Genomic DNA, 24,687 nt, shown 5'->3' on the forward strand with positions numbered 1-24,687 from the left:
TTTTAAGTTTGGGCAAGGACACAGGGGCCCCATGATCCCCTATTGCCCGGGGGCCCCATGAGTTATCAGTCCGCCCCTGGGTAGGTGAAATATTTTTTTTTTATTTAAAGTAGGGCCTGTGTGGACAAGCTTTTGTTTGCTTTAAATCAGGGGTGGACAGACAACTCATGGGGCCCCCGGGCAATAGAGGATCATGGGGCCCCTGTGTCCTTGCCTAAACTCAAAAAAACCTATGAAAAAGGTACCAGGGGCATCTCATGGGGCCCCCTACTGACCCCGGGCCCTCGGGCAGTGCCCGAGTTTCCAAATGGTCAGTCCACCCTTGCTTTAAATTCATTCAGCATTCCCATACAACATAATGAAAATCCAAAAACCCACTTGAAGCGCTCCAGATGCACCTGTCAATGAATTGTGAATGATCTCAGAAATGTCTAAAACTGGTGGCAGTGACACAAGCCCAAAGCCCATTGACACAGACCCTTTATTTATCAACAAGTATACAGAGCGAGCACCTACAATCAATGGAACCTACAATGGAACTCTACACAAGTAGGCCGCCATACTACAGAAGTCTTGTACAGCCAAACTGTAACACTTATGGCCACGTAACGTCAGATGTAGGCATAGGAAGTGCTTCTAAACTGTGTGGAAACATTGTTGTATCTACCAGATCCCTACATGTCCCTACTGTTAGGAAGAGCCTTGCCGCTTCTGGTATTGTATTCGTAGGTTCTCTAGCTGCTCTTTACATCGCGAGTGGGCCAGGTTAAGGCTCTGATTCTCTTTGGTGAGCTGTTCATACTCCTGTGCTAAATGAACGACATCTGAACTTTCCTTCTCAAACTGATCCAGTCTGGCCATCAGTTCTTTCCTACAAACAAAAAAAAATATATAACCATTAGTAAAACAATGTAATCATACAGATTTAATAAGAATTGACTAAAGGAGTTGTATCCACAGGGGCAGGCTGACAACTCATGGGGCCCCCGGGCAATAGGGGATCTTGGGGACCCTGTGTCCTTGCCCAAACTCAAAAAAGCCTATGAAAAAGGTAACAGGGGCATCTCATGGGGCCAGCTACTGACCCCGGGCCCTCGGGCAGTGCTCGAGTTTCCAAATGGTCAGTCCGCCCCTATTCATAATGCTGCCCTTTGCTTGCCTTTATCTGGCCCTTGAGACACTATTCCTCCCTCTAATAGAAGGCACTGATCTTCCCACTGACACCAACAATGGGGGACTATTCCTTCCACTGACACCGACAATGGGGCAATAATCCTCCCCCTGACACCAACAATGGGGCACTATTCTTTCTACCGTCATCAATGATGGAAACATTTCCTTCCACTGACACCAACAATGGGGGACTATTCCTTCCACTGACACCAACGATGGGGCAATATTCCTCCCCCTGACACCAACAATGGGGCACTATTCTTTCAACCGACATCAATGATGGGAAACATTTCCTCCCACTGACACCAACAAAGAGGCACTATTTATTCCAATGACACCAACAATGGGCTATTATTCCTTTTTCTGACACCGATGATCAGGCACTATTCTTTCCACTGAGTTCAATGATGGGGCATAATTCCTCCCATTAATATAAATAATAGAACACTATTCCTCCTAATGACACCAAATATGGGGTACTATTCGTCCCACTGATACAAGACACTATTCCTCCCACTAATATCAATGACGGGGCACTATTGCTTCCATTGACACCAACAATGGGCCATTATTTCTTTCTCTGACACCTATGGTAAGGCACTATTCCTTCCACTGACACAAAAGATGGGGCACTATTCCTTCCACTGATACAAGGCACTGTTGCTCCCACTGACATCAATGATGGGACACTATTCCTCATTAATATCAACAATGGGGCACTATTCCTTCCAGTGATACCCACGATGAGCCATTATTCCTTTCTCTGACACCAATGATCAGGCACTATTCCTTCCACTGAGTCCAACAATGGGTCATAATTCCTCCCATTAATATAAATGATGGAACACTATGACTCCCACTGACATCAATGATGGGGTACTATTCCTTCCACTGATACAAGGCACTGTTGCTACCACTGACATCAATAATGGGACACTATTCCTCATCCGATTGACCAAGGACACCTTGTAAGTTTTGCTCCCACTGACCACAAAGCTTGAAACATTGATTACTACCACTCATGCCAGGGCATTTTTACTCCCAATGGCCACAGTCCAGCTCCCTTAAAGTCTAAGGGCCAAAAAACTGACCCTTTGTTTAGAAAGTTTGGAGACCCCTGGAATAAAGGAATCAAAAAGCATTCCAACTGAGTGAATAACAAAGTAAAACCTTCTTATAACAGAAGGCATTCTCATGTTTCATTCTACCACATATAATATTATTATTACTAATAATAATAATAATAATAATAATAAATCATACACATAACAGTAAAATAAAAAAGGACAAGCACCTAGGGAATATACTGTGCATACCATGAACTGTACGTGCCAGAAAAAAATTAAATATTTTAACTATTTCAAGAATTTCCATAATGGGGACCCAGTCAGCAATAAAACCTGACATGAGTTCTACACCCCCCCTCCCCCCCAAGAAAAAAAATGTTGGTCATAGATACACACTAGAAAAAGGGGTGAATTGGGAAATTTGGAGATGGGGTGAGGGCACGAGATGATGGAATAGGGGTCGCTGGCGTGGTGGTGACGATGTAGAGTGCCTGCAGGCATGGCCATGGGGGTTATGGGGGTCATGGGCAGAGGTCAGGCTGAGTGGGCATGCAGGTATTTAGGATTAATGGCCATTGTAATAAATGAATACTTTAGCAGTCGGGTTAAATGTTTGCACTGTGAATCCTGTATTAACACACAGCTGCTCATATATACAATCATGATGTGTACACAGGGGCGGACCGACCATTTGGAAACTCGGGCACTGCTCGAGGGCCCGGGGTCAGTAGGGGGCCCCATGAGATGCCCCTGGTACCTTTTTCATAGGCTTTTTTGAGTTTGGGCAAGGACACAGGGGCCCCATGATCCCCTATTGCCCGGGGGCCCCATGAGTTGTCAGTCCGCCCCTGTGTGTACAGCAACATAAACACACACTTACCTCCGTTCTTCCAGCAGTGCGATTTCCCTCTTCACCTGATGATATTCCTCTGCGATTTTGCAGTGCTGTTTAAACACCTGCATGGACTCCTTCGATGTGTTACATGGCGGAAGAGGCTGAAGAAACAGAGGGAAGATAACGTAATTGTCAGATTTAAGATTTTAGCAAAAATTTCTTTTATATGCAGTCTGGGAACTGCAGAGAAGAAAGGAAAGTAGAAATGTACTATCTGGAAAAATATGAAGCCCATCACTGATCTTTATGATCTATATGAATTCAGGGGTGCAGGGTCTCCAAAGTACGACTCGCAGACCATATTTAGCCTGCTACAAGAGTTTACCGGGTGGCAGCAACTCTGATGCACATGCTCCCCCATGCTCAGAATCATTGGGCATATTTCGAGGGCTTCGTAGGAGCAATAGTGCATAACGAGGGACCAGTGAAGATGACTGTTAGTGGGTCAGAGTACGGGCTTTTAAGAGACTCTATCACTTTGCCCTAAATGTCCAAGGATAAACCAAACCATCACTTCCAGGACTCCTTGTTCTTCTTTACTCTGAAGATAGTTCTTAATGACATTGGCAGTATGTTTGGGGTCATTGTCCTGCTGCAGAATACATTTGGGGCCAGTCACACACCTCCCTGATTGTATGGCACGATGAAGCATGGTGGAGGTTCCTTGCATTCCTGCAGATGGAGTTGGAGATTTTGTCAGGATAAATTGTGTTCTCAATGGTGAGAAATACAGGCAGATACTTCATCATGCCATATCATCAGGGAAGTGTGTGATTGGCTCCAAATTTATTCTGCAGCAGGACAATGACCCCAAACATACAACCAGTGTCACTAAGATCTTCAGTGTGCAGAAGAACAAGGAGTCCTGGAAGTGATGGTTTAGCCCCCACAGAGCCCTGATCTCAACATTGTGGCGCAGGGGAGGACTGACCATTTGGAAACTCAGGCACTGCCCAAGGGCCGGGGGTCAGTAGGGGGCTCCATGAGATGCCCCTGGTACCTTTTTCATAGGCTTTTCTGAGTTTGGGCAAGGACACAGGGGCCCCATTATCCCCTATTGCCTGGGGGCCCCATGAGTTGTCAGTCCGCCCCTGTTATGGAGTCTGTCTGGAATTACATGGAGACAGAAGGATTTGAGGCATCCTACATCTACAGAAGATCTGTGGTTAGTTCTCCAAGATGTTTGGAACAACCTACCTGCCGAGATCCTTCAAAAAGGTAAAAGGTGTTCACACCAAATAATGATTTGATTTGGATTTCTCTTCTGTTCATTTACTTTTTATTTTGTTAATTGATAAACATAAACTATTATCACTTCTATTTCTAAAAGCATTTTTAATTTACAGCACTTTCACACCTACCTAAAACATTTTCACAGCAATATATATAAAACATTATAAATAAATGTTTTCTTTTTTGTAAGTGATCACACAACCTCTGTTCTCAGCTGCATAAGGAGCTCAGAGAGCTGAGAAACGAGAAACAGCACCACACCGATCTTCCCAGTGAATGGCTGTGCAGGGGGAAAGGGGGGCTGACCATTGCAGGACAAGTAGGCTGTTCTTCCAGCACAGCCAGAAAACTAACCACACCAGAATGGATGTGCTCTCAAGCTTAGCATGGTCAGTTTTAAATAGGAAAGAAGGGGGACTGGCAGGGTCAACAGGTATTTCATGCAAAGGAAGCAATACAAAGAGAACAGGATACTTTTTAACACAAGTACATAGTAGAACAGACACATATCAGGAATATGAAATGTTGGGGTAACAAATGCTTTAGGCAGGTCAGAAACAAAAATCAGATACTGTAGTTCTGGTCTGGTTCAGGAAATTAATATATTAGTGGTTTTCCCAGCATCAGAAAAATCTATTTATTTTTAGAGATTTAACTAACTCTGTCATGAGAAACTAGAGAGAAGTGTCTTACGTGATTTCTGTAATCTGACTTCCCACTTGAATTTTGCTTGGTGGTTGCCTGTATTTCACAAAGTGCAGCTACTTCTCTATGTCACGCCTAAGCTTTGATACTGATCCTTACAGCAAATGGCTGAAGGCTATAAATATTAGGACATGGTGGACAGTCTCATGATATAGTGGTCTGTCCAATGAAAAAAAAAATAATAAACCGTATAATTTTCCCCAATCTTTCATTAAAATCCTGGCATCTAGCAGATCCAGGCTAAATCCTGGGGCCCAGTGCCAGAATGAACCCCAACTCTGGGCTCCACTAATCTCCCTGCTCTGATCTGGTTCTGATTCCCCTACAATGCAGCCGGCTTCTCCTCCTCTCCCTCCTGTCAGCTGCACTGCAGGGGAATCAACAATGTCTGTACCCGGCACCCCCTGACTCCCTCTGTCTTCTGACCCTAATGTGCCTCCCCCACTGCTCCAATCCCCCTGTGTGCCACCTCATCCCCCTTCCCCTTACGGTACTGCCAGCTTCTCCTCTTCTCCCTCCTGCCATCTGCACTGCAGGGGAATCAACAATGTCTGTACCCGGCACCCCCTGACTCCCTCTGTCTTCTGACCCTAATGTGCCTCCCCCACTGCTCCAATCCCCCTGTGTGCCACCTCATCCCCCTTCTCCTTACGGTACTGCCAGCTTCTCCTCTTCTCCCTCCTGCCATCTGCACTGCAGGGGAATCAACAATGTCTGCACCCGACACCCCCTGACTCCCTCTGATTAAATATGTTAAATTTACTGGCCCCTGCCTTTCCTGAATGAACACAGCAAGCAATTGGTATTGATCACTCCTGTGTTCATTCATAAGTGAAACATAATAAACTGTGTGAACAGGAAGCCGTTCCACCTCCCATTCATTCACTGTCCAGTGCAACTCTGTCCTCAGTCCCTTTTTCTGTTTCAAAAGTATGTAATGGGGTAGGAATGCTCTTTATGTGTTTGCTTAGATCTCTTTGGGTGCTCTGATCTCCTACCATGATCCAAAAACTTAGGGCAGGCCTTCACTAAAATATTTCACTTTCACTCCTCTTCTCCACCCTCCCTCTTACACAATTGCAGAAATTAATCTCACTGCAAATACATTTTTTTCTTCTTTGCAGCCCCCCACTTCCAGATCCCTTTTTTGGCAAAGGATAATGTCACCCACCTGCTTCCTCCTGGGATATCCATGTCACAGATCCCAGGAGGCAGTGAGATAAAGTATTAAGTGACTTCAATGCTGCACATGTGCAGAGAAATTCCCCATTCACACCGCAATCTCTGCTACATCTCATCAGCCTAATAATTGAGCAATTAGTATTTTCAGAAAGTGATGATGAAATGGCATAAGGACTGATGTGAATGGTAGTCATACATTTGGTAAATCAATACATACTATAAGCCCACCATATAGTGCTGAAAGTCTTAGAATTCCCAGGTAAGAATTTTCCATGTATCTTTACCTGAAGCTGCTGGTCTAGATCTGGAAAAGACAAAGGGAAGGATTTCTCTGCAGATGATTCATCTGTAAAATACAAAAACACATAATACTGCTATGTAAATGATGCAATTACAGATATTATCACTTCGCAGCTACATGGTACTGGCACTAGGGCATAGTACTTATGTTCTTTAGGGATGCATAGAATTCTTTTGTATAGATACAGTATCTCTCTGTGAGTTTATTTTGCTTCCCAAGTCATCTCTTGAAAAAGGCACAAGTTGCCCCTTGATGACTGTGTCTGTTCAGCAAATGGCAGAGCTTCACGCCAAGTCAAGTTATTGTTCTTCTTCTGACTTCAGCTGCTCCTACACCTTGTCTTCTCTCCACTGCAGGTCGGCTAAGTTTGATTAGTTTTACCCTTGGTCCACATCTATGCATTTTCAGTGTGCTTTGCAGAAATGCTTACAGTCCATTTAACATGGTTTCCTATGGATCTAGCTCACATCGGTACGTTTTGAGCCAGTGTGTTTTTTAGAAAGGGTAGGGGTCTTTTCTCCCGCAGCAGATTGTGTTTTGCACGTAATAGACTTCAGATTTTCAATAGAAGTCTAGCATTTTTTATGCATTTTACATTTGTTTTGGCTTATAGCAAAGTACGGCAATTCTCTACATGTAGTATGATTTTGATGCGACTATGACTATGCATCAAAATAGTGCAGTAAACTTTATGTGTCCAAACTCACTTGTTGGGGTTAAATCTATGTTCTCATTCATGCCCTCTCTGAGGGCCCCATACAATCTATGTTCTCCATCATACACTCCCTTAGAGCCCCATAAAATCTATGTTCTCAATCATACACTCCCTTAGAGCCCCATAAAATCTATGTTCTCCATCATACAATCTCTGAGGGCCCCATACATTCTATATCCTCCATCATACACTCTCTGAGGGCCCCATACATTCTGTGTTCTCCATCATACACTCCCAGAGAGCCCCATGCAATCTATGTTCTCCATCATACACTCCCTGAGAGCCCCATGCAATCTATGTTCTCCATCATACACTCCCTGAGAGCCCCATACAATCTATGTTCTCCATCATACACTCTCTGACCGACATGAAAGAGAAATATATTTCCAATATATTTAGAAAAAAAATTATATATATGACATATATTTACAGTATATTGGTCTACGCTAATATATTTTACCATGAATTTTTAATATATTTATATATTAAAACAATATATTTTAATATAGTAATATATATATTTAATATATAATTTTAATATATACATCTAATATATTTTAACAACATATTTTTAATGTATTCTAAAAAAAATAAAATTTAAATATATTTTCTAAAGGCATACATTTAAAAATATATTTTTTAAAAATATATTCTTCAGCTTTTTTTAACATATAAAAAAGTAATTGTAACTGCTTGTAAATGCATTCAAAAATGTAGATTAAATGTATTTTCAAAGACATATATTTGAAAATGTATTTTTAAAAATATTCATATATATTTTTTAATATATAACAAATGCATCTCAACATACACTTTATATATATTTTGAAATATATTTTTGAAATATATTGAATACGGCCAAAATTGTAGTATTTCAAACTAGGGTTAGGGTAAATGTTACGGTTAGGGTTAAGGACTAGGTTTAGGGTAAATGTTAGGGTTAGGATTAAGGGCTGGGGTTAGGGTTAAGGGCTAGTGTTAGAGTAAATGTTAGGGTTAAGGGCTAGAGTTAGGGTAAATGTTAGGGTTAAGGGCTAGAGTTAGGGTAAATGTTAGGGTTAAGGGCTAGGGTTAGGGTAAATGTTAGGGTTAAGGGCTAGAGTTAGGGTTAAATGTTAGGCTTATGGCTAAGGGTTAGGGTAAAAGTTAGCATTAAGAGCAAGGGTTAGGGGAAATGTTAGGGTTAAGGGCTAGAGTTAGGGTTAAATGTTAGGCTTAGGGCTAAGGGTTAGGGTAAATGTTAGAGTTAAGGGCTAGGGTTAGGGTAAATGTTAGCGTTAGAGTTAAGGACTAGAGTTAGGGTAAATGTTAGGGTTAAGGGCTAGAGTTAGGATTAAGCGTTAGGCTTATGGCTAAGGATTAGGGTAAATGTTAGGGTTAAGAGCTAGGGTTAGGGTAAATGTTAGGGTTAAGGGCTAGGGTTAGGGTTAAATGTTAGGGTTAAGAGCTAGGGTTAGGGTAAATGTTAGGGTTAAGGACTAGGGTTAGGGTTAAATGTTAGGCTTAGGGCTAAGGGTTAGGGTAAATGTTAGGGTTAGAGTAAATTTTAGGGTTAAGGGCTAGGGTAAATGTTAGGGTTAAGGGCTAGAGTTGGGGTTCAATGTTAGGCTTAGGGCTAAAGGTTAGGGTAAATGTTAGGGTTAAGAACTAGGGTTAGGGTAAATGTTAGGGTTAGGGTAAATGTTAGGCTTAGGGCTAAGGGCTAGGGTTAGGGTTAAATGTTAAGGTTAGAGTTAAATGTTAGGGTTAGGTTAGAGTTAGGGTTAGAGGTAATTGTTAGGGTTAGAACACTAACCCTAACAATTACTGCTAACCCTAATGATTACCGCTAACTCTAACCTCAACATTTAACCCTAACCTTAACATTTAACCCTAACCCTAGCCCTTAACCTTAACCCAAACATTTAATCCTAACCCTAGCCCTTAACCATAACTCTTAACCCTAATCCTAGCCTTTAACCCTAACATGTGACTTTGGATACAAAGGTTCTGCACTACTTTGAAGCAACTTTGATGCTACTCGAGCGACAGAGATTGTAAAGTTGCGTTAAACTTGCACTACATTAACAGAACTGTCTTAGTTTCCTATTAGCCAAAAAAACCCGCAAAACACATCAAATGCGTGTGTTTAAAAATGCAAAACCCACCACAAAACATGCCAGAAAAACATCAACCACAACCTGCATAGTTGTGAACCTTGCCTTAATCCTTGCCTGGTGGTAAAGCTAAAGTTAAACACTGTCTACAGGACATTTTAGTGGGCTCCCTAGGTCATACAAAAATTGCCCAGACTTTCTGGCATGACACTGTTTGCTCAATAAATATGTGAAATGCGTCTATTTTGAGGTGCTGGTGACTTTGTTGCTTAGGATCGATTACAGATCACTTCCCACTGCCTATGGAATTGTTCTTTTGCTGCTCCCTCTCTAGTCAATGAAATTGTACAGCCTTCTAGGCCAGTGAGAACGACGTTCTATTAGGTGAATTGGTTTCCTTGCTTGCATTGTCACTGATATTGTGTCACCAACAGCAGAATCGCTCCTCTGATATGGCTTTTAGGAATGGTGACAGTTTTTATTTTAATTAATTGTAATCAAAGGTTTTATTTATTTTAAAGCTTTTTCCTGCATAGCTATCCATTTATCCAGCACAGCCAGAAAACTGTCCATGCTGGGAAGAATGTGCTTGCATGCCTAGCATGGTCAGTTTGAAATAGGAAAGCGGGACTTGAAGGACCACCAGATATTTCATACAAATGAAGAAATACAAAGAGTACAGGATACTTTTTAACAGAAGTACATGGCACAACAGACACATATTGGTAATAAAGTGGTTCTAAAGGTAAAAGGTTTTTTTTTTTTACCTTAATGAATTCTCTGCATTAAGGTAAAAAATCTTTTAACAGTGGCTTCCTCCCCAGCTCCAATAAATGCTCACCTGAAGCTGCTTGGCTCAGTGCTGTGCATGTTTGCACCAGCTCCTCTCTGAGCTCTGACAGGCTTGTGCTGAGAGCAGTGGGAGCCATTGGCTCCAACTGCTGTCAGTCAAAACCTTTCAGCAGAGAGTGGGGGCTGGGCTGGTCTGGGCTGTGTGTCTGAATAGACGCAAACAGCCTGGCTCAAGATTAGGCACACACGAGTGCCCCCATGGGAAGCATCTTCTTATGGGGGTAGTTGGCAGGGGTGGGGTGGGGGAGGAGCCAGAAACGCTGGTGGGGGACTCGAGAAATGGAGGATCTAGGCTGTTCTGTGCAAAACCATTAAACAGAGTGGGTAAGTATGTCATGTTTGTTGTCTTCGTTGTGTTTTTAAATCAATCTTTACAATCACTGTAAATTAACAAATTAAAGCTAAACTCCAGCTAACATGTTTTAGGCTGTTATAGTGACAGCTTTTTTAACTACTAGGATAAAGGTTTTATATAAATAAATAAAAGCTGACCATTGTAGGCACTCCTGTTAGTGTTAAATGGTTTGTCTCAAACCACTAACAACCACTTTTGATGGACAGCTTGGTCTGTTAAAGGAAGTTGAAAAATAACAGACTTACTGGGTAGATCACCAGGTGACAATACAAGTTGTAGCTATACAAACACATATTTTAATGGAAGGGATGATTCCTATATGTTTCATACATGGACAGTGTAAAAAGTGCAGACAAGTGAACAATAATATACAGTAGGATTCCCAAAATTCATCATAAGTAAAAAGGAATATGATTTGTCTACTTCACCCCAAGATAAAATGCTGAATCATCTGGGAAAACATTTCTTCTTTTCTTCACAGAATTATTGCCACACATCAGCCATGTAACACAAGACCACAAAACATAACCTTAGGGTTGTTTAGGAAAGTGATGCTGAACTCCTAAGCCAGACTTCCTTTCGCAGAAGCCAATTTTTCAAACATTTCAAAGTAATTTCAAAAGTCATTTTCAGTATTTTTAACCAATACACGCCCGGCCAATAACCAAAAGGCGGCCGGGAAAATGTATTGGATTTCCGGGTTGGGTGCCAAATAGAGTCCTCCCGCACATGCGCACTTTTCGCGCTTGCAGAGCCGCGCAGCGGCGCGATATGTCACCGGCCGTGTACCTCGGACACGGCCGATGACAGATCTGAGTATCGGTCCCGTTGCCGGTACCATGTGACCTGCTGTGACCAATCACAGCAGGTCACATGACAGTTGTATACAATGGATGGCTTCATTCATGCCATCCATTGTATACTACTGCCTAGCTGTGAATGGTCACAGCTAATCACATGCACATGTCATGTGACTAGCTGTGGCCAAATCACAGCTAAGCACAAAAAAAAAAAAAACCCTGAATGAATCGATGTCATTCAGGTAAATGCTTGCTTATAGCAAAGTAATTCTTTGCTATAAGCAAATTGTGTAAAAAAAAAAAAAAATACCGATCACTTCCCCAAAGTAGTACAGTGTTACTATGGTAACATTGTACTACTTTGGACATAGTGAAATATGAAAAAAAAATCTTAAAAAAAATAAAAAAGTAATAAAAAATTAAAAATAAAAAAAAAATATATATATATATATTTTTTTTTTCATACTGTCACCAGTCAGTGTCCCTGATCACCGCCATGCCAGTTATATGATGATGCTGTACTGCACTGGTGACAGTATGTAAAAAAAAAAATAGTGATAATAATTTTTTGCATTTTTTCATTTTCTGAAAAATTATGACAAAAAAAATACAACTTCAAAAAAACTCGCCATGCCTCTTATGAAGTACGTCCGACTGTCTACTCTGCAAAAAGGGTCATTTGGGGATATCTGTACTGTTCTGACATTCTTGGACCTCAAGAAATGAGATTGGCTGTCAGTACTTCAGGATTGATCAATATTCAGATCTATACCATAGTTTGTGAACTTTGTAACTTTCCTACAAACTAAAAAATACATCCTAATTTGGGTTATTTTCACCAAAGACATGTAGCAGAATACATCTCGGCCTAAATTTATGAAGAACAATTATTTATTTGCAAACTTTTATAACAGAAACAAAGAAAAATTTGTTTTTTTCAAAATGTTTGGTCTTTTTTTGATAATTTAGCAAAAAATAAAATCCCCGGCGGTGATTAAATACTACCAAAAGAAAGCTCTAGTTGTGTGAAGAAAATGATAAAATTTTAGTTTGGGTACAATGTTGTATGACCGCGCAATTGTCATTCAAAGTGTGAGAGCGCTGAAACCTGGAAAATGGCCTGGGCAGGAAGGTGTAAAATTGCCCGGTATACAAATGGTTAAAGAATAATGACAGGCATGGGTATTTTATACAGTCATGGCTAAAAATATTGGCACCCCTGTATTTCTGTCAGATAATTATTATTTTTTATTATTATTATTATAGGTACTTATATATTGCCCTCAATTTACGCAGGGCTTTACATATATATTGTACATTCACATCAGTCCCTAACCCTAAAGGGGTGCACAATCTAAGGTCCCTAACTCACCTACGTACATACACATACTAGGGCAAATTTAGACAGGAGCCAATTCACCTACCAGCATGTCTTTGGAGGGTTGGAGGAAACCACAGTACACGGAGGAAACCCACGCAGTCACAGGGAGAACATGCAAACTCCAGGCAGGTGGTGCTATGGTTGGGATTCAAACCGGTGACCCTAGTACTGCCTGGTGGAAGTGCTAACCACTTAGCCATAATGCACCACATCACCCAGAAAATGTTTGCAATTACAAATGTTTAGGCATTTTCATGTTTATTTCTTTTGTTTTTATTGGCATGACACAAAAAAGTGGAGAAACAAAAAGAACAAAACAAACAAAAGAAATAAACATGAGAATGCCTAAACATTTGTAATTGCAAACGTTTTCTAGGTGAAGTGGTGCATTATCTGACAGAAATGCAGGGGTGCCAATATTTTTGGCCATGACTGTACATAGTTACATTGGTCCAGCTTGGACCTATGTAACTACTGTATGTATATACCATACATGGCTAATGCCTCTGGAGCGAGACATCACCATCCTCACTCTCCACCTCATCCAATCAGAAAACCTTTTTACATTCATTCAGAAAATGCAAAGCATTCTCTGAATGGTGCCCATGTCAAGTGGCTGACTTCTTGCGTTCACTAAGCAGATGTGAAGCTGCTCAGGACGGGACCCCAAAGCAAGTAGAGCTCCCTGGAGTAGCAGTGACTACTGCAGTGATTTCCAGCTTCCAGTGGCATCAGCCAAGCTGGACCAACTATGTATAAAACACCCATGCTTGGAATTATTCTTTAAATTTATAGTTTTTATTAAAATAAATCCTGCCATGAAAATATTTCTTTGGAACTTACTGTTAAAGGGTAGCAAAGCTCTGTCCCTACCTCCCAGTTGTGCTCCTGGGTTGTCTTCCTGTCAACGTTGCCTTTAATGGAGACCACAAGTGGCTGTTTTAACACACCCTACTGGCATGGTCAAATGTCACCATCAGAAAATCTGCCCTGAGAAATTCCATAGAGCAATAAATGGAGTGTATGTAGTCAGGGAAGGGCTTCAAAAAGGAGCACTTGATTTAACAATGAGTAAAAAAAAGTGCAAACAAGTATTTTGTTAAAGAAAATGGCAACTGTTTATGATGCTTTAGCACATTTCTTTTAATTTTTATTACAGGTACTTATATAGCACCATCAATTTATGCAGTGCTTTACATATACATATATTGTACATTCACATCAGTCCCTAACCCTCAAGGAGCGTACAATCTAAGGTCCCTAACTCACATTCATACATACACATACTATGGCCAATTGACCTACCAGCATGTCTTTGGAGTGTTGAAGGGAACAGGAGTACCCAGGGGAAACCCATGCAGGCACAGGGAGAACATGCAAACTCCAGGCAGGTAGTGTCATGGTTGGGATTCAAACCAATGACCCTAGTGCTGCCAGGCAGAATTACTAACCAGTAAGCCACTGTGCTGCTCACAGCAAATAAATTATATTTTGCTGATACACTGGTTCCATGTGTCCTATACTCAGGAGTGTATTTAGATCTTGTGCTACCCCAGGCAACACAAACAAATCTGCCAACCCCCCCCCCCACCCCCACACACACACACACACACACACACACACACTCTCCTGGTGACATGTCCTCCAGAGCAATTGAAGCGGCGGGTGCAGTGGATGTCCATGGCCATGTATGGGTGGGGTTAGGGGATCTCCCGGAGCCAGTATTCCTGGTGGGACACTTCCCCCACCCTGGAGATCAGGCAGATTCCCCTGGACAGCAGCTCTCCTACCCGGGTGGTCCATGATTTTTCCCCCGGGGGAGCACCTACATTGTTCCTCTTCCCCCCTCCTGCACCGGTTCTCCAGGAGTCCGTCTCATACCAATGATCAGTGCACCATCAGGAGGGGCAAGGCGGCCAGGGTGAGGCACAGACCAGCCTCATCACACTGGAGAAGAGGGATCTAACAATGGGCACCAGCCTCAGCTCGACTGCCGCCCACCAGTCCCCCCCCACCTGCGACCCCTGTACACCACTGCAAACTCCTCCCCCAGAGAAGGAGAGAGACTCATCATCCAGTCCCGGAGCTCAGGAGAACCATTATCCCTTCTTCTGGGGTGCGGCACCACCCCCCTGAAAAATTCCACCCAAAGCAAATGCCTTGTTTGCCTCGTGGCAAATACGCCCTTCCTATACCTCCTATACAATTACAAATTATTCCAGACACAGCACTAGAGCCCTGAAGAAGGGGAAGTTGATCCCCATAAACATTTTGGCTGTTTTAAATGATCTTGTGAATCAATATTTCCATTAAAAAATTTAGGACTCTCTGACCTTTTGTTTAGCTTTTACCTCTGCTTTAGAGTAACCCTGTGGCTATGTAAAAATGTCAGTGAGAAGCAGCCTGTAAAAGAAAAGGTTTGTCACGTAAATCATTGCTCTCTACAAGATTGCCAAGTACTTCTGCTAGGAGTTTTGGGTGCCTCTTTCCCACATTGAGTGCTATGGCTCCTGTTGACCCCTACATCATTACAGGGTACAGTAGTGATTAAAGGGTGAAAGGAAGGAACCACAGTGCTCACTGGAGGACACCCAGATGGCAGCAACACTCAAAACACTTCAACAGAGCGAAGGGCTAACACAATACCTGTTGAAAATGTACAGTAAGCATGATCTTCTACATTTAGAGGCTCCCTCACATTGAAATCCTTCAACATAAAACAGCTGACGGCCACCTAGAACGAGCGAGTTACCACCCAGCTGTCATTTGACTATAGGTGGGCAGGCAGCAGTTAATCAGAAAATGCTATTCATTCATTCAGAAATGAGGCCAACCTCCTGTGTTTAGTAAGCAGAGGTCCAGCCATTCGGTATAGGACCCAGAAGCAAGTGGAGATCACTGAAGTAGAGGTATCTACTTTAGTTATTTTTCCGCTTCCAGGGGCATCAGCTAGGTATGCTATATACATAAGTATAGTGTTTCAAACTGAACCAATGTAACCATGTATAACATATTGATGTCTAAAATTATTCTTTAATGTTCCAGCAAGCCCTAGGCCCATTAGGGTCCTAGCAATTAACACCCAAGGAGCTGAGCACTATGTCAGCACTATATACAACCCCAATTCCAAAAAAAGGTGGGAGGCTGTGTAAAAAGAATGAATGTCAAATCCTAAACCAACACAACTGTTCCCCTCTCCAATATACAGTATTTCCACTATTTTATAGAGGCACCCATTTCCCATCCCACTATACAGCTCAGTCACTAGACCTGAATTATGTCTAATGAGGTTGGGGCCTTCCTAAACCTATGCAACTACTAGCTTAAAGAAAGTTATTATTATTATTATTATACAGTATTTATAAAGTGCCAATGGTTCGCTCAGCGCTGTACATTACAAAGGGGGACAGAACATGTGACAGAACAATACCAATACAATGCAAAATATGAGGGGATCGAGGGCCCTGCTCTTTCGAGCTTACAATCTAGGAGGGAGGGGATAGTGGTACAGGAGGAGATAGCTGTGGGGGATGGAGTGGTAGGAAGAGTGGAGGAGGTCGGCAGGTTAGCAGGGGGTGGGGTAGGCTTCCCTGAAGAGATGGGTTTTCAGGGTGCGCCTAAAGGAGAGGAGAGTAGGTGATAATCTGATGGATTGGGGTAGGGAGTTCCAAAGGATGGGTGACACCCTGGATAAATCCTGGAGGCGGGCATGAGAGGAGGAGACCAGGCAACTAGAGAGAAGGAGGTCTTGTGAGGAGCGGAGTGTGCGTGCTGGGCGGTACTTGGATATTAGGTCAGTGATGTAGTTTGGGGCAGTATGGTGGACGGCTTTGTACGTCAGCGTTAGGATTTTGAATTTGATCCATTGCGCAATTGGAAGCCAATGGAGGGATTGGCAGAGGGGGGTGGCGGAGATGGAGCGGTTGGAAAGGTGAATGAGTCTGGCAGCCGTATTCAGGATTGACTGAAGCGGGGATACCCAGTGGCGAGGCAGGCCAGTGAGGAGGGAGTTGCAGTAGTCGAGTCATGATATGATGAGGGAGTGGATGAGCTGTTTAGTGGTTTCTGGGGCTAGGAACGCGCGTATTTTGGCGATGTTGCGGAGGTTGGTTGGTATTTGCATAGGATATTCTGTAGGTTGTAGAGGTATGTTTGCTACAAGTAAATACTGAAAATGAAAAATATGAGATTGCATATAGTAATAAAACATATCTGAAGTATAAATGTGACAACATGATTTCACAGCTGAAGGGACAATACACAACAACTTGGACAAGGATCAGCAGCAACATTAAGGGACAAGACTAAACAAGATGATAAAAGGGTATTCGCTTTCAATTTCTCAGCTATAAATATCAATTATGACAGCTATTGCTGACTGCTGTTTTATCGCTGATAAATTTAACTCCCTCCGTGGCACGCCACTGTCAATCTACAATTCCAGTATGTTTACTTTAAGGATCATAATTGCCTCCTTTAAAAATAGGTGAAAGCTCTAAAAGTGGAGACATGAATCATGCTGTGCGGCAATGGCTTACCAAGAGTGACTCAATCCGCCTCCTCCAGCTGCTCCGCGTGATCTTTGCCAAGTTCTTCTAAAGAAACTTTGACTTTTCCTTTATTTTATAGACATCACTTTGTGCAGGTTTAACAAAAAGTCATAAAGTCCTGGTGCAAAATCTAGATCCAGGGCTACATCATATCTACTACAAAATTTTTATCAGCCCCCAGGGGGTGGATAGACACCAACATGGACAGTGATAAAAGCTTTGACAGCCTTTAGTCATGGCTTACAACCTCATTTACAGGACTCTCCTTTTTTTGGAACCGTATCCCTGTGCCCCTCTTTCCTTGTCTGTTGTCCCACTTCTTTTACAAAATGTTTATTACAGTCTTCAATGGTTTTAAGAGTTCAAAATAGCAATGCAAAAATTTCCAGTATAAGCGAGAGAGCAAAAGAAAGCATCCAAAAGGGTCGTAGGCCACAAGAGCTAATCAAAACAGAAGAGTCACCACCAGCATAACAACAAACAGAGTGAATAACAGTGGGCTGTGGGGATGCATTTAAGTAGGGAACAGCCCTAGTTCTTCTCCACCTGTTAAAGATATACAATTCACAACCTAGGGGAAAGAGCAGCCTTGGCACTAGCTGGCACACCAGCAAACAAAAAGACAAATGGAGTCCAACAGTAGCAGGAAGGAAGAGAAGAAAGAGAAAAAGGGCAGGATAAAGACAGGGGGAAGGAGAGGAGTCCCATAGGATACAGCCACGTGTTCATGGCTTGACGCAGCTTGTTGATTATCAAGTCGAGAGCTAGGTTCGGTCCAAGTTCAAATTGTCGTGGTAGGTAACCCAAAGTTCCCATACTTTCAGGAATTTTGCCTGGGTGCCATTCAGTAGGGAGGTGAGCTTCTTGTGCACCATAAGGCATTTCCCCATGAGGCATTGCTTAACTTCTGCTAGATTAAGAAATGGTTGTCTCCATGCCTTAGCCAGTGTCTGGTGATAATATATAGACTTCTACAGAAAATGTATTATATAAAGCCAAATGTATTATACTACATTAAACCTTTCATTTAACCCTGAATTGTTGCATGTGTTATTTTGAAGAGTATAAAGTAAATATAGTGGAGAAAAAAGCACTCGGGGGTTTAATCAATCAGTTTTAATGGTCTGCATAATGGTCTTAATGGTACCGCATAACGAGGGGCAGGAGCCTGTCCTTTATTTGCATACTTTGTGCTCAAAGGTGTCTTTTCATATCTCAAAAAGAAAGGAGATATGTTTACAGCAAACAGCAATAAAAGTACAAGTACTCCAAGTTGTAGACACACATTCTCCTCTGAACAGGAATACATGTGAAGGAGAAGATGATCCTTAATAAGCTCTAATAAAGAGTAGGCCTTGGCTGCATCTTGATTTTTAGGCTTCATACCCTCTCACAATTTGGGAGGCTTCCCTACTAGTGCTCTATGCACACAAACTATTGGGGGACCTGTTGTACCAGGTTCTCACTCTCGCCATGACACGTGACACAAGGCTGTTTCAGGCCCCATTTACATTGAATTGGTGAATTGGTGAGTTTGCAGCAGAAAGTGATGGCAACTAGTAACTGCTTTTTTATTCTGAAGAGCTTCTGAGAAAGGATTTTTTTCTTTTTTTTATGACGCCTAACTTTTCCCACAGAAAATAGCACATACATCACATCAAAGCTTGTGAATTCATGCCTTGTTCCTATGTGAGGCTTTTTGCCAAGACTTGCAACAGGGACAAATTCCTTCAATAGGTAAAGACTCTTAAAACTGCAGGGAGGCCCTTTCAAACATGACTAGTGTACACCCAAAAGGAAACAGCATCTGCCTGCTTACATATTCAGCCTATGTAATGGGAAACCAAAGAATGAGGGACAGTGTTTCTGTCCCATTCAACCACAGGGCTGCTGCTTGCAGTGTACTTTCTTACTAAGCCCGCCTTGTTGAGCTTTGGGTTTGGAATCCCCATTGGAAGATTTCTTCTCACCTCTTGTTCTCTGGACAACTCTAAAACTTGGATTCCCCCTCAGTTTTCATTTTTGGTGACAATAATCACCAGTAAGAAAAGAAGAGGTGAAGCTCTCCAATGAGGTCACAGACAGCAATAAAACTTTGCAGAAGGTCTAACCCTTTCCTACTCTATCATAGAATGAAAAGGGGTTTTGCCTAGAGACACACTTCAACTTACAGTAAGGACACTGATATGATACTCGACACAACTTATAGGAATGTAAAGTCTTTTTTAACGTATTTAATAAAAGCAATAAAGATCAGCTTAAAGTGTATGTAAATCCAAAAATTATTTTTTCAGTAAATTTTCTATTAATACTTATCTTTATGCAGGTTAAGCAAAATGTATTTTTGTCAGTCCCTTGCAATGTTTTTCCCCTGGTGATCCTGCCAGTAACTGGTCTTCGTGTTGCAGAATGACAGTACTAAGCCACTGACTCACAAATGCTGGCAGCTTGTTGTACAAGCTCCTTCAGTTGGCTGTTGGGTTGCCTGTCCCATAGATGGCCAAATGAAGTGCACACAGCAACCTGACAATGCTGGATTACATTTCATTGAAACAAGTTCATCATAAAGATGAATTATGTGAACACAATATGGCAATTGTGAGGCAACTATGAATGTAATGTGAAGGTTCAAACCTATATTCTCAGTCAACTGTAAAAATATCCTAAATCAAAGAATACATAGAATCTGGGAGGAACCTATGCTAATGTGCCAACATCCCAAAACAATCAAAGACCCCAATTAATATCTATGTAGCAGGGACTTTTCACGGCAAATTCAAAAAGAATGTGGTAATTAAAAGGTAATACAGTTAAAAATTGCATCATCTTTATTAAATAATTATAAAATAATATGCACTATGACAAGTTTGTACATTAGATATATAATGTATCAATAATGGTATTCTCATATTAACTGTGAATAGTTCCTATTAGGAGAAGACCACATGAGAAAACTCAACATGTTTCAAACACTTGTCTTCTTTAAGAGTTCTTGTGAACGGTATATATTGTTGCCACCACGAATAGTCTTAGTCATACCCATATGCAAATTGTATGGATTGCCACTCACCGGCTAAAAATGGAACCCACAAAATCATCACACATTAGAGAACAATCACAAGGGATGCCAATAATGCCAACAGATGGAATCAGGTTGTATGTCCAATTCATTCACACCACACAGAGATGCAAAATTGACTCCGTACTTGAAAGTAAATATGAGTACTCAATTCTGAGGTCCATATATTTAAATCAAAATCAGCATCTCATCCATGCTCAACGAGTGCCCTAGTCCAATCCATATACACCTGGATTTCACACTACTATATATACTGTATATCCCTCTAGAAGTCCCAATTGTGGGTCCATGTGATCAAATTTACCATTCAAGAAAGTCATCTAATATTCACCATGTGTAAGTTCCAACTGTGGCTGAAAAGCGGGGATGAGACACATCCCCATACCGACATACCCTGAATCAAAGCTTATTCTTTTTTTTACCTTTCAAATAAGTTACAAATCATACTAGTTATTTTCCTTTCAGGTTTGACCTTGGTAACTGTCTCCTTATTTTTTTCTGCTTCTAAAGTATTTACATTTCACAGTAAAGAAGTGATTGCAAAGAATAAACGGTGCTTGTAAAACCTATGTACTGCAGCATAAATCAATCTTTTATTGCGTAATTGGTTCCCTGAGTAAGATAAAAGGGCACTTTTCAAACACGATGCTACATAGTCAATGGCTGAAAAAAGAGTTTTGATGGCTGCAAGGAGCAATTTTGCATGCCGTGGTACATTTCATAATAGGCCTGACCCAGCATCTATTGAATAGCTTCAATTTATATTTAGAGTTGAGTTGCTCCAAGACCTCTTTAAACTATGGACAAATACAGTGCAATGGAAATATCTTAATGGGTTGGTGATCACTGCTTTGCCTAAAGTGAACCTGCCAGACACCTAAAAAACCTAACTGACAGGTCCCTGTAAAAGAAGAGGGATTTTAGCCTGGCCCATGTCTCCTACCCTCCTCCCTAAGGCTAGTTTCACACTGTGCGGGTGGTTCCGCTGTGGATCCGCACAAAAATCTTTGCAGCTGCACCACTCACACAGAGAAATGCGGACCAGTGGGCAGGTGCCATTAGTTCTCGCACTGGAAAAAGCAACCATACTGGAAACCGAGGTTCCCGTGTGGACTGCGTTTTCCAAAGAAGTGCAGGGACTTCTTCCCTGCATGTCACGGGCACAGGAGTACATTCAAATGAATGGGCTCTCGTGCCCGTGCAAAACGCGGCCTGCACGGCCACATGTATATGAACCAGGGGTTACAGGGCTGTAATCTCCCCCAGGTAAAAAAAACTTTAAACCAGCAAACACAAATGCTCCTGCGCTTGGGGATGGACTCGATGCAGGCTACAACCACATTAAGAATGTCCTGGAACATGCACACCTTGCTGCCCTCCAATAGACTGGGGGAATCCAAATATACTGAATGGGGAAAGAACAAACAGAGGGCGCACAGGCCTAGTGCATTACCATAAAAAATGTTTAATAAGAAATAAAGTAGGTGTTGTACTCACAAACGATAATAAAGTCAAGGTACATCATAAAAGAACAGCTGGGTCAACACTCTCTGAGGCTCTGAGGAAGAGGCAAGTCCTCGAAACGCGTCAGATATTGGATGTCTACACTCCCTATTGCAGACTGTTACTCAGCGCGGTGTTGACCCAGCTGTAATTTTATGATGTGCCTTGACTTTATTGTCGTTTGTGAGTATAACACCTATTTTATTTCTTATTAAACATTTTATGGTAATGCACTAGGCCTGTGCGCCCTCTGTTTGTTCTTTCCTCATTCAAAAAAAACTTTAAGACCTTAGAACCACTTTAACATTTCTGGGAGTGTCTGAAATGTAGACAGGAACAGACTTAGTATAGCAGGGAGATCTTGCCATTGCAGTATTCAAAACTATAGGAAACCAAGAGCTGATTTAGCACTACAGGCTCCATCTACGAGGTGTAACAATTTAATTCTCGGATTTAAATTCCCAGAACTTCTATCAAACACCTCTGCATTCTTCAAAAGATCAGATGAAATTTGAAGACAACGTTTTTTCTGATCTCCTGTCAAGATTCGAGGCACCATTTTTGCAGAAATCTTTCTCATTCCCCAATCCTCTCTTAGAATCTGCCACACTGTTTCCCTGTTCATATTCAATTCTTCTGCCATCATTCACCAACTCAATCTTCAATCTGAGAATACAAGGGTTTGTACTCTGTCCACATTTGCATCCGTCTTTTGCATTTTTGGTTGCCCACTTTGCGTCATTGTGGTCATGTTCCTGCCCCTCCTTAAACCACCTACGCCATTGAAAAACACTTGATTTCTTCATGGAATGTGCACCATAAACCTGTTGTAACAGAGGTAACATTTCACTCACACTTTTTCTCATTTTCACACAAAAGTTGATGTTAATCCAATGCCCCAGATTCCTATCCCTCATTTTCCACCAACAACGTAACGCACACATGTGTTATTTATTCTACTACTACATAAATACTGAGTCAACTGGCTTGAGACCCAGCTGAGCACAAGTTAGAACATGTCACAACAAGCTCAAGTGCGAATGGTTGTGTGACTCACCACCCTAGAGGTATGCTGCGGACATTCCGGGAATTAAATCACACATTTGTATATATCAATATAGATAGACTGGCCCTTTTAAAGGTCCAATCACAATATGTCCAATGCACACATTCCTGAAAATGACTGTTTGGTGTTGCTGGGTAGTGCAGTGATCACAGGCTGGGAACCACAGACACTCAATATGAAGTAATGTCATCAGCACACCAAGGATCCCTCAAACAGGTCCAATGTTTTTTCTGTGGTCACAAAGTGCAAGCAAAGGCAACGTTTCGGAGCCACGTAGGACCCCTTCTTCAGTTAAGTGACTTGCCTAACAAAAAGGTTCTGTGTGGCCTTTTGTTTGTGTCCACGTAGTAAAACTTTGGACCTGTTTGAGAAATCCTTGGTGTGCTGGTTACACTTCTTCACAATGGCCCTGATAAAGGACATGTCATTTTTTCTTTACCATGCTCAATACTAAAAAAAAATTCTAGATTAAATTTTTTTTTAAATTTCTTCATTTAATCATGAAAATAAAAAATAAATAAAATATATATATATATATATAATATTTCAGATATACTGTAAATTCCACAATGCAATGCCAAAATATGTTTATGAAGCAAATTAGGAAAAATATGAAATTGACCAAAAACATTTATGCTTCCCCTTAATGTCCTGGAGGGAAAAAGTTGGAAGATGAGTGACTCCCAACACGGCTTATGTCTGATTAAGTGGAAATAATGTCAAAGAAGTTGTTAACCTTTAACAACAATGTTTCCACTCATCAAATACGCGATGACATTTCCGCTGAAACTACGGCGATTAAAATGCGCCCAGTGCATCTCCAACGTTTGCCTGTTTTAAAGAGGGTTCGCTTATGGTCATTGGCACAGAGGGAACATCAGCACAAGCGAGAGAAATGCAGACAGACAAGTCTTGTACAATACAGCCAGACTGACATCTGTAGCAGGTAGCAAGTGAACCAAGCGAGGTCTTCTACATAGTGGAAAGACAATGATGTTAAATTATATCTGACATGAAGCCACGCTGCAGGATAAACGCTACACTTAAAGTAACCCTATGATCAAAAAACAAACCGTATAAACCAACATTTTATAAATGATGTCAAAAGATCTGTTTGATGATCATTTGCTGCTTCTTCACCGCTGGGATCCCATTGGGTAGTTATAAACCAAATTCACTGGCAGGATTCACCAGTGACATTCGCTGTATTTGTAATACATTGAATATTACAGCCTCTGGTCCCAAGCTTAAAGCAGCAGTAAACCCAAAAACAAAAGTGTTATATATATTCAGCTTATCAAGCATTAGATGTAGTGGCTGCATTAGTTTTCTTTTTTCTCTTAATTTCACTCGGTCACACCCACATGGAAAAAAATATATTTTAAATATACTTTAAAAATATTCTTTCCAAATATATTGACATATATGTGAAATACTACAATTTTGGACATACTCAATATATTTAAAAAAAAAAAAAAAATATATATATATATATATATATATATATATACACACACACTGTATATTGAAGTGTGTTTTATATATTACAAAATATATATGAAAAATATTTTTAAAAATATATATTTTTAAATATATTCTTCAGATTTTTTTTACATATAAAAAAGTCATTTTCACATATATTTTGTAATATATTTGTAGTTGCATTCCAAAAATGTAGATTACATGTGTTTTTAAAGACATACAGTATAAATATTTGAAAATGTATTTTTAAAA

At 41.2% G+C, this 24,687-nt stretch overlaps 1 protein-coding gene across 2 annotated transcripts in view; it reads right to left on the bottom strand.

Annotated features, from left to right (window-relative positions):
- Positions 1-463: 463 nt before the first annotated feature.
- MAP3K7CL (MAP3K7 C-terminal like) overlaps positions 464-24,687 on the bottom strand; it is a 59,629-nt gene continuing 35,405 nt past the window's right edge. For both annotated transcript variants that reach the window (XM_089659551.1, XM_089659549.1), the window contains 3 exons: positions 6,540-6,601; positions 3,121-3,236; positions 464-871 (listed from right to left, as the gene is read on the bottom strand). In XM_089659551.1, the coding sequence (XP_089515677.1) occupies positions 691-871; positions 3,121-3,203 (264 nt within the window). In that variant the 5' untranslated portion in view covers positions 3,204-3,236; positions 6,540-6,601 and the 3' untranslated portion in view covers positions 464-690. The remainder of the gene's footprint in view (positions 872-3,120; positions 3,237-6,539; positions 6,602-24,687) is intronic.

The sequence above is a fragment of the Staurois parvus genome, unplaced genomic scaffold (genome assembly GCF_062004578.1).
Source record: "Staurois parvus isolate SC_StPar_1 unplaced genomic scaffold, SC_StPar_1.0 ptg001162l, whole genome shotgun sequence".
In the NCBI taxonomy this organism is placed as follows: Eukaryota; Metazoa; Chordata; class Amphibia; order Anura; family Ranidae; genus Staurois; species Staurois parvus.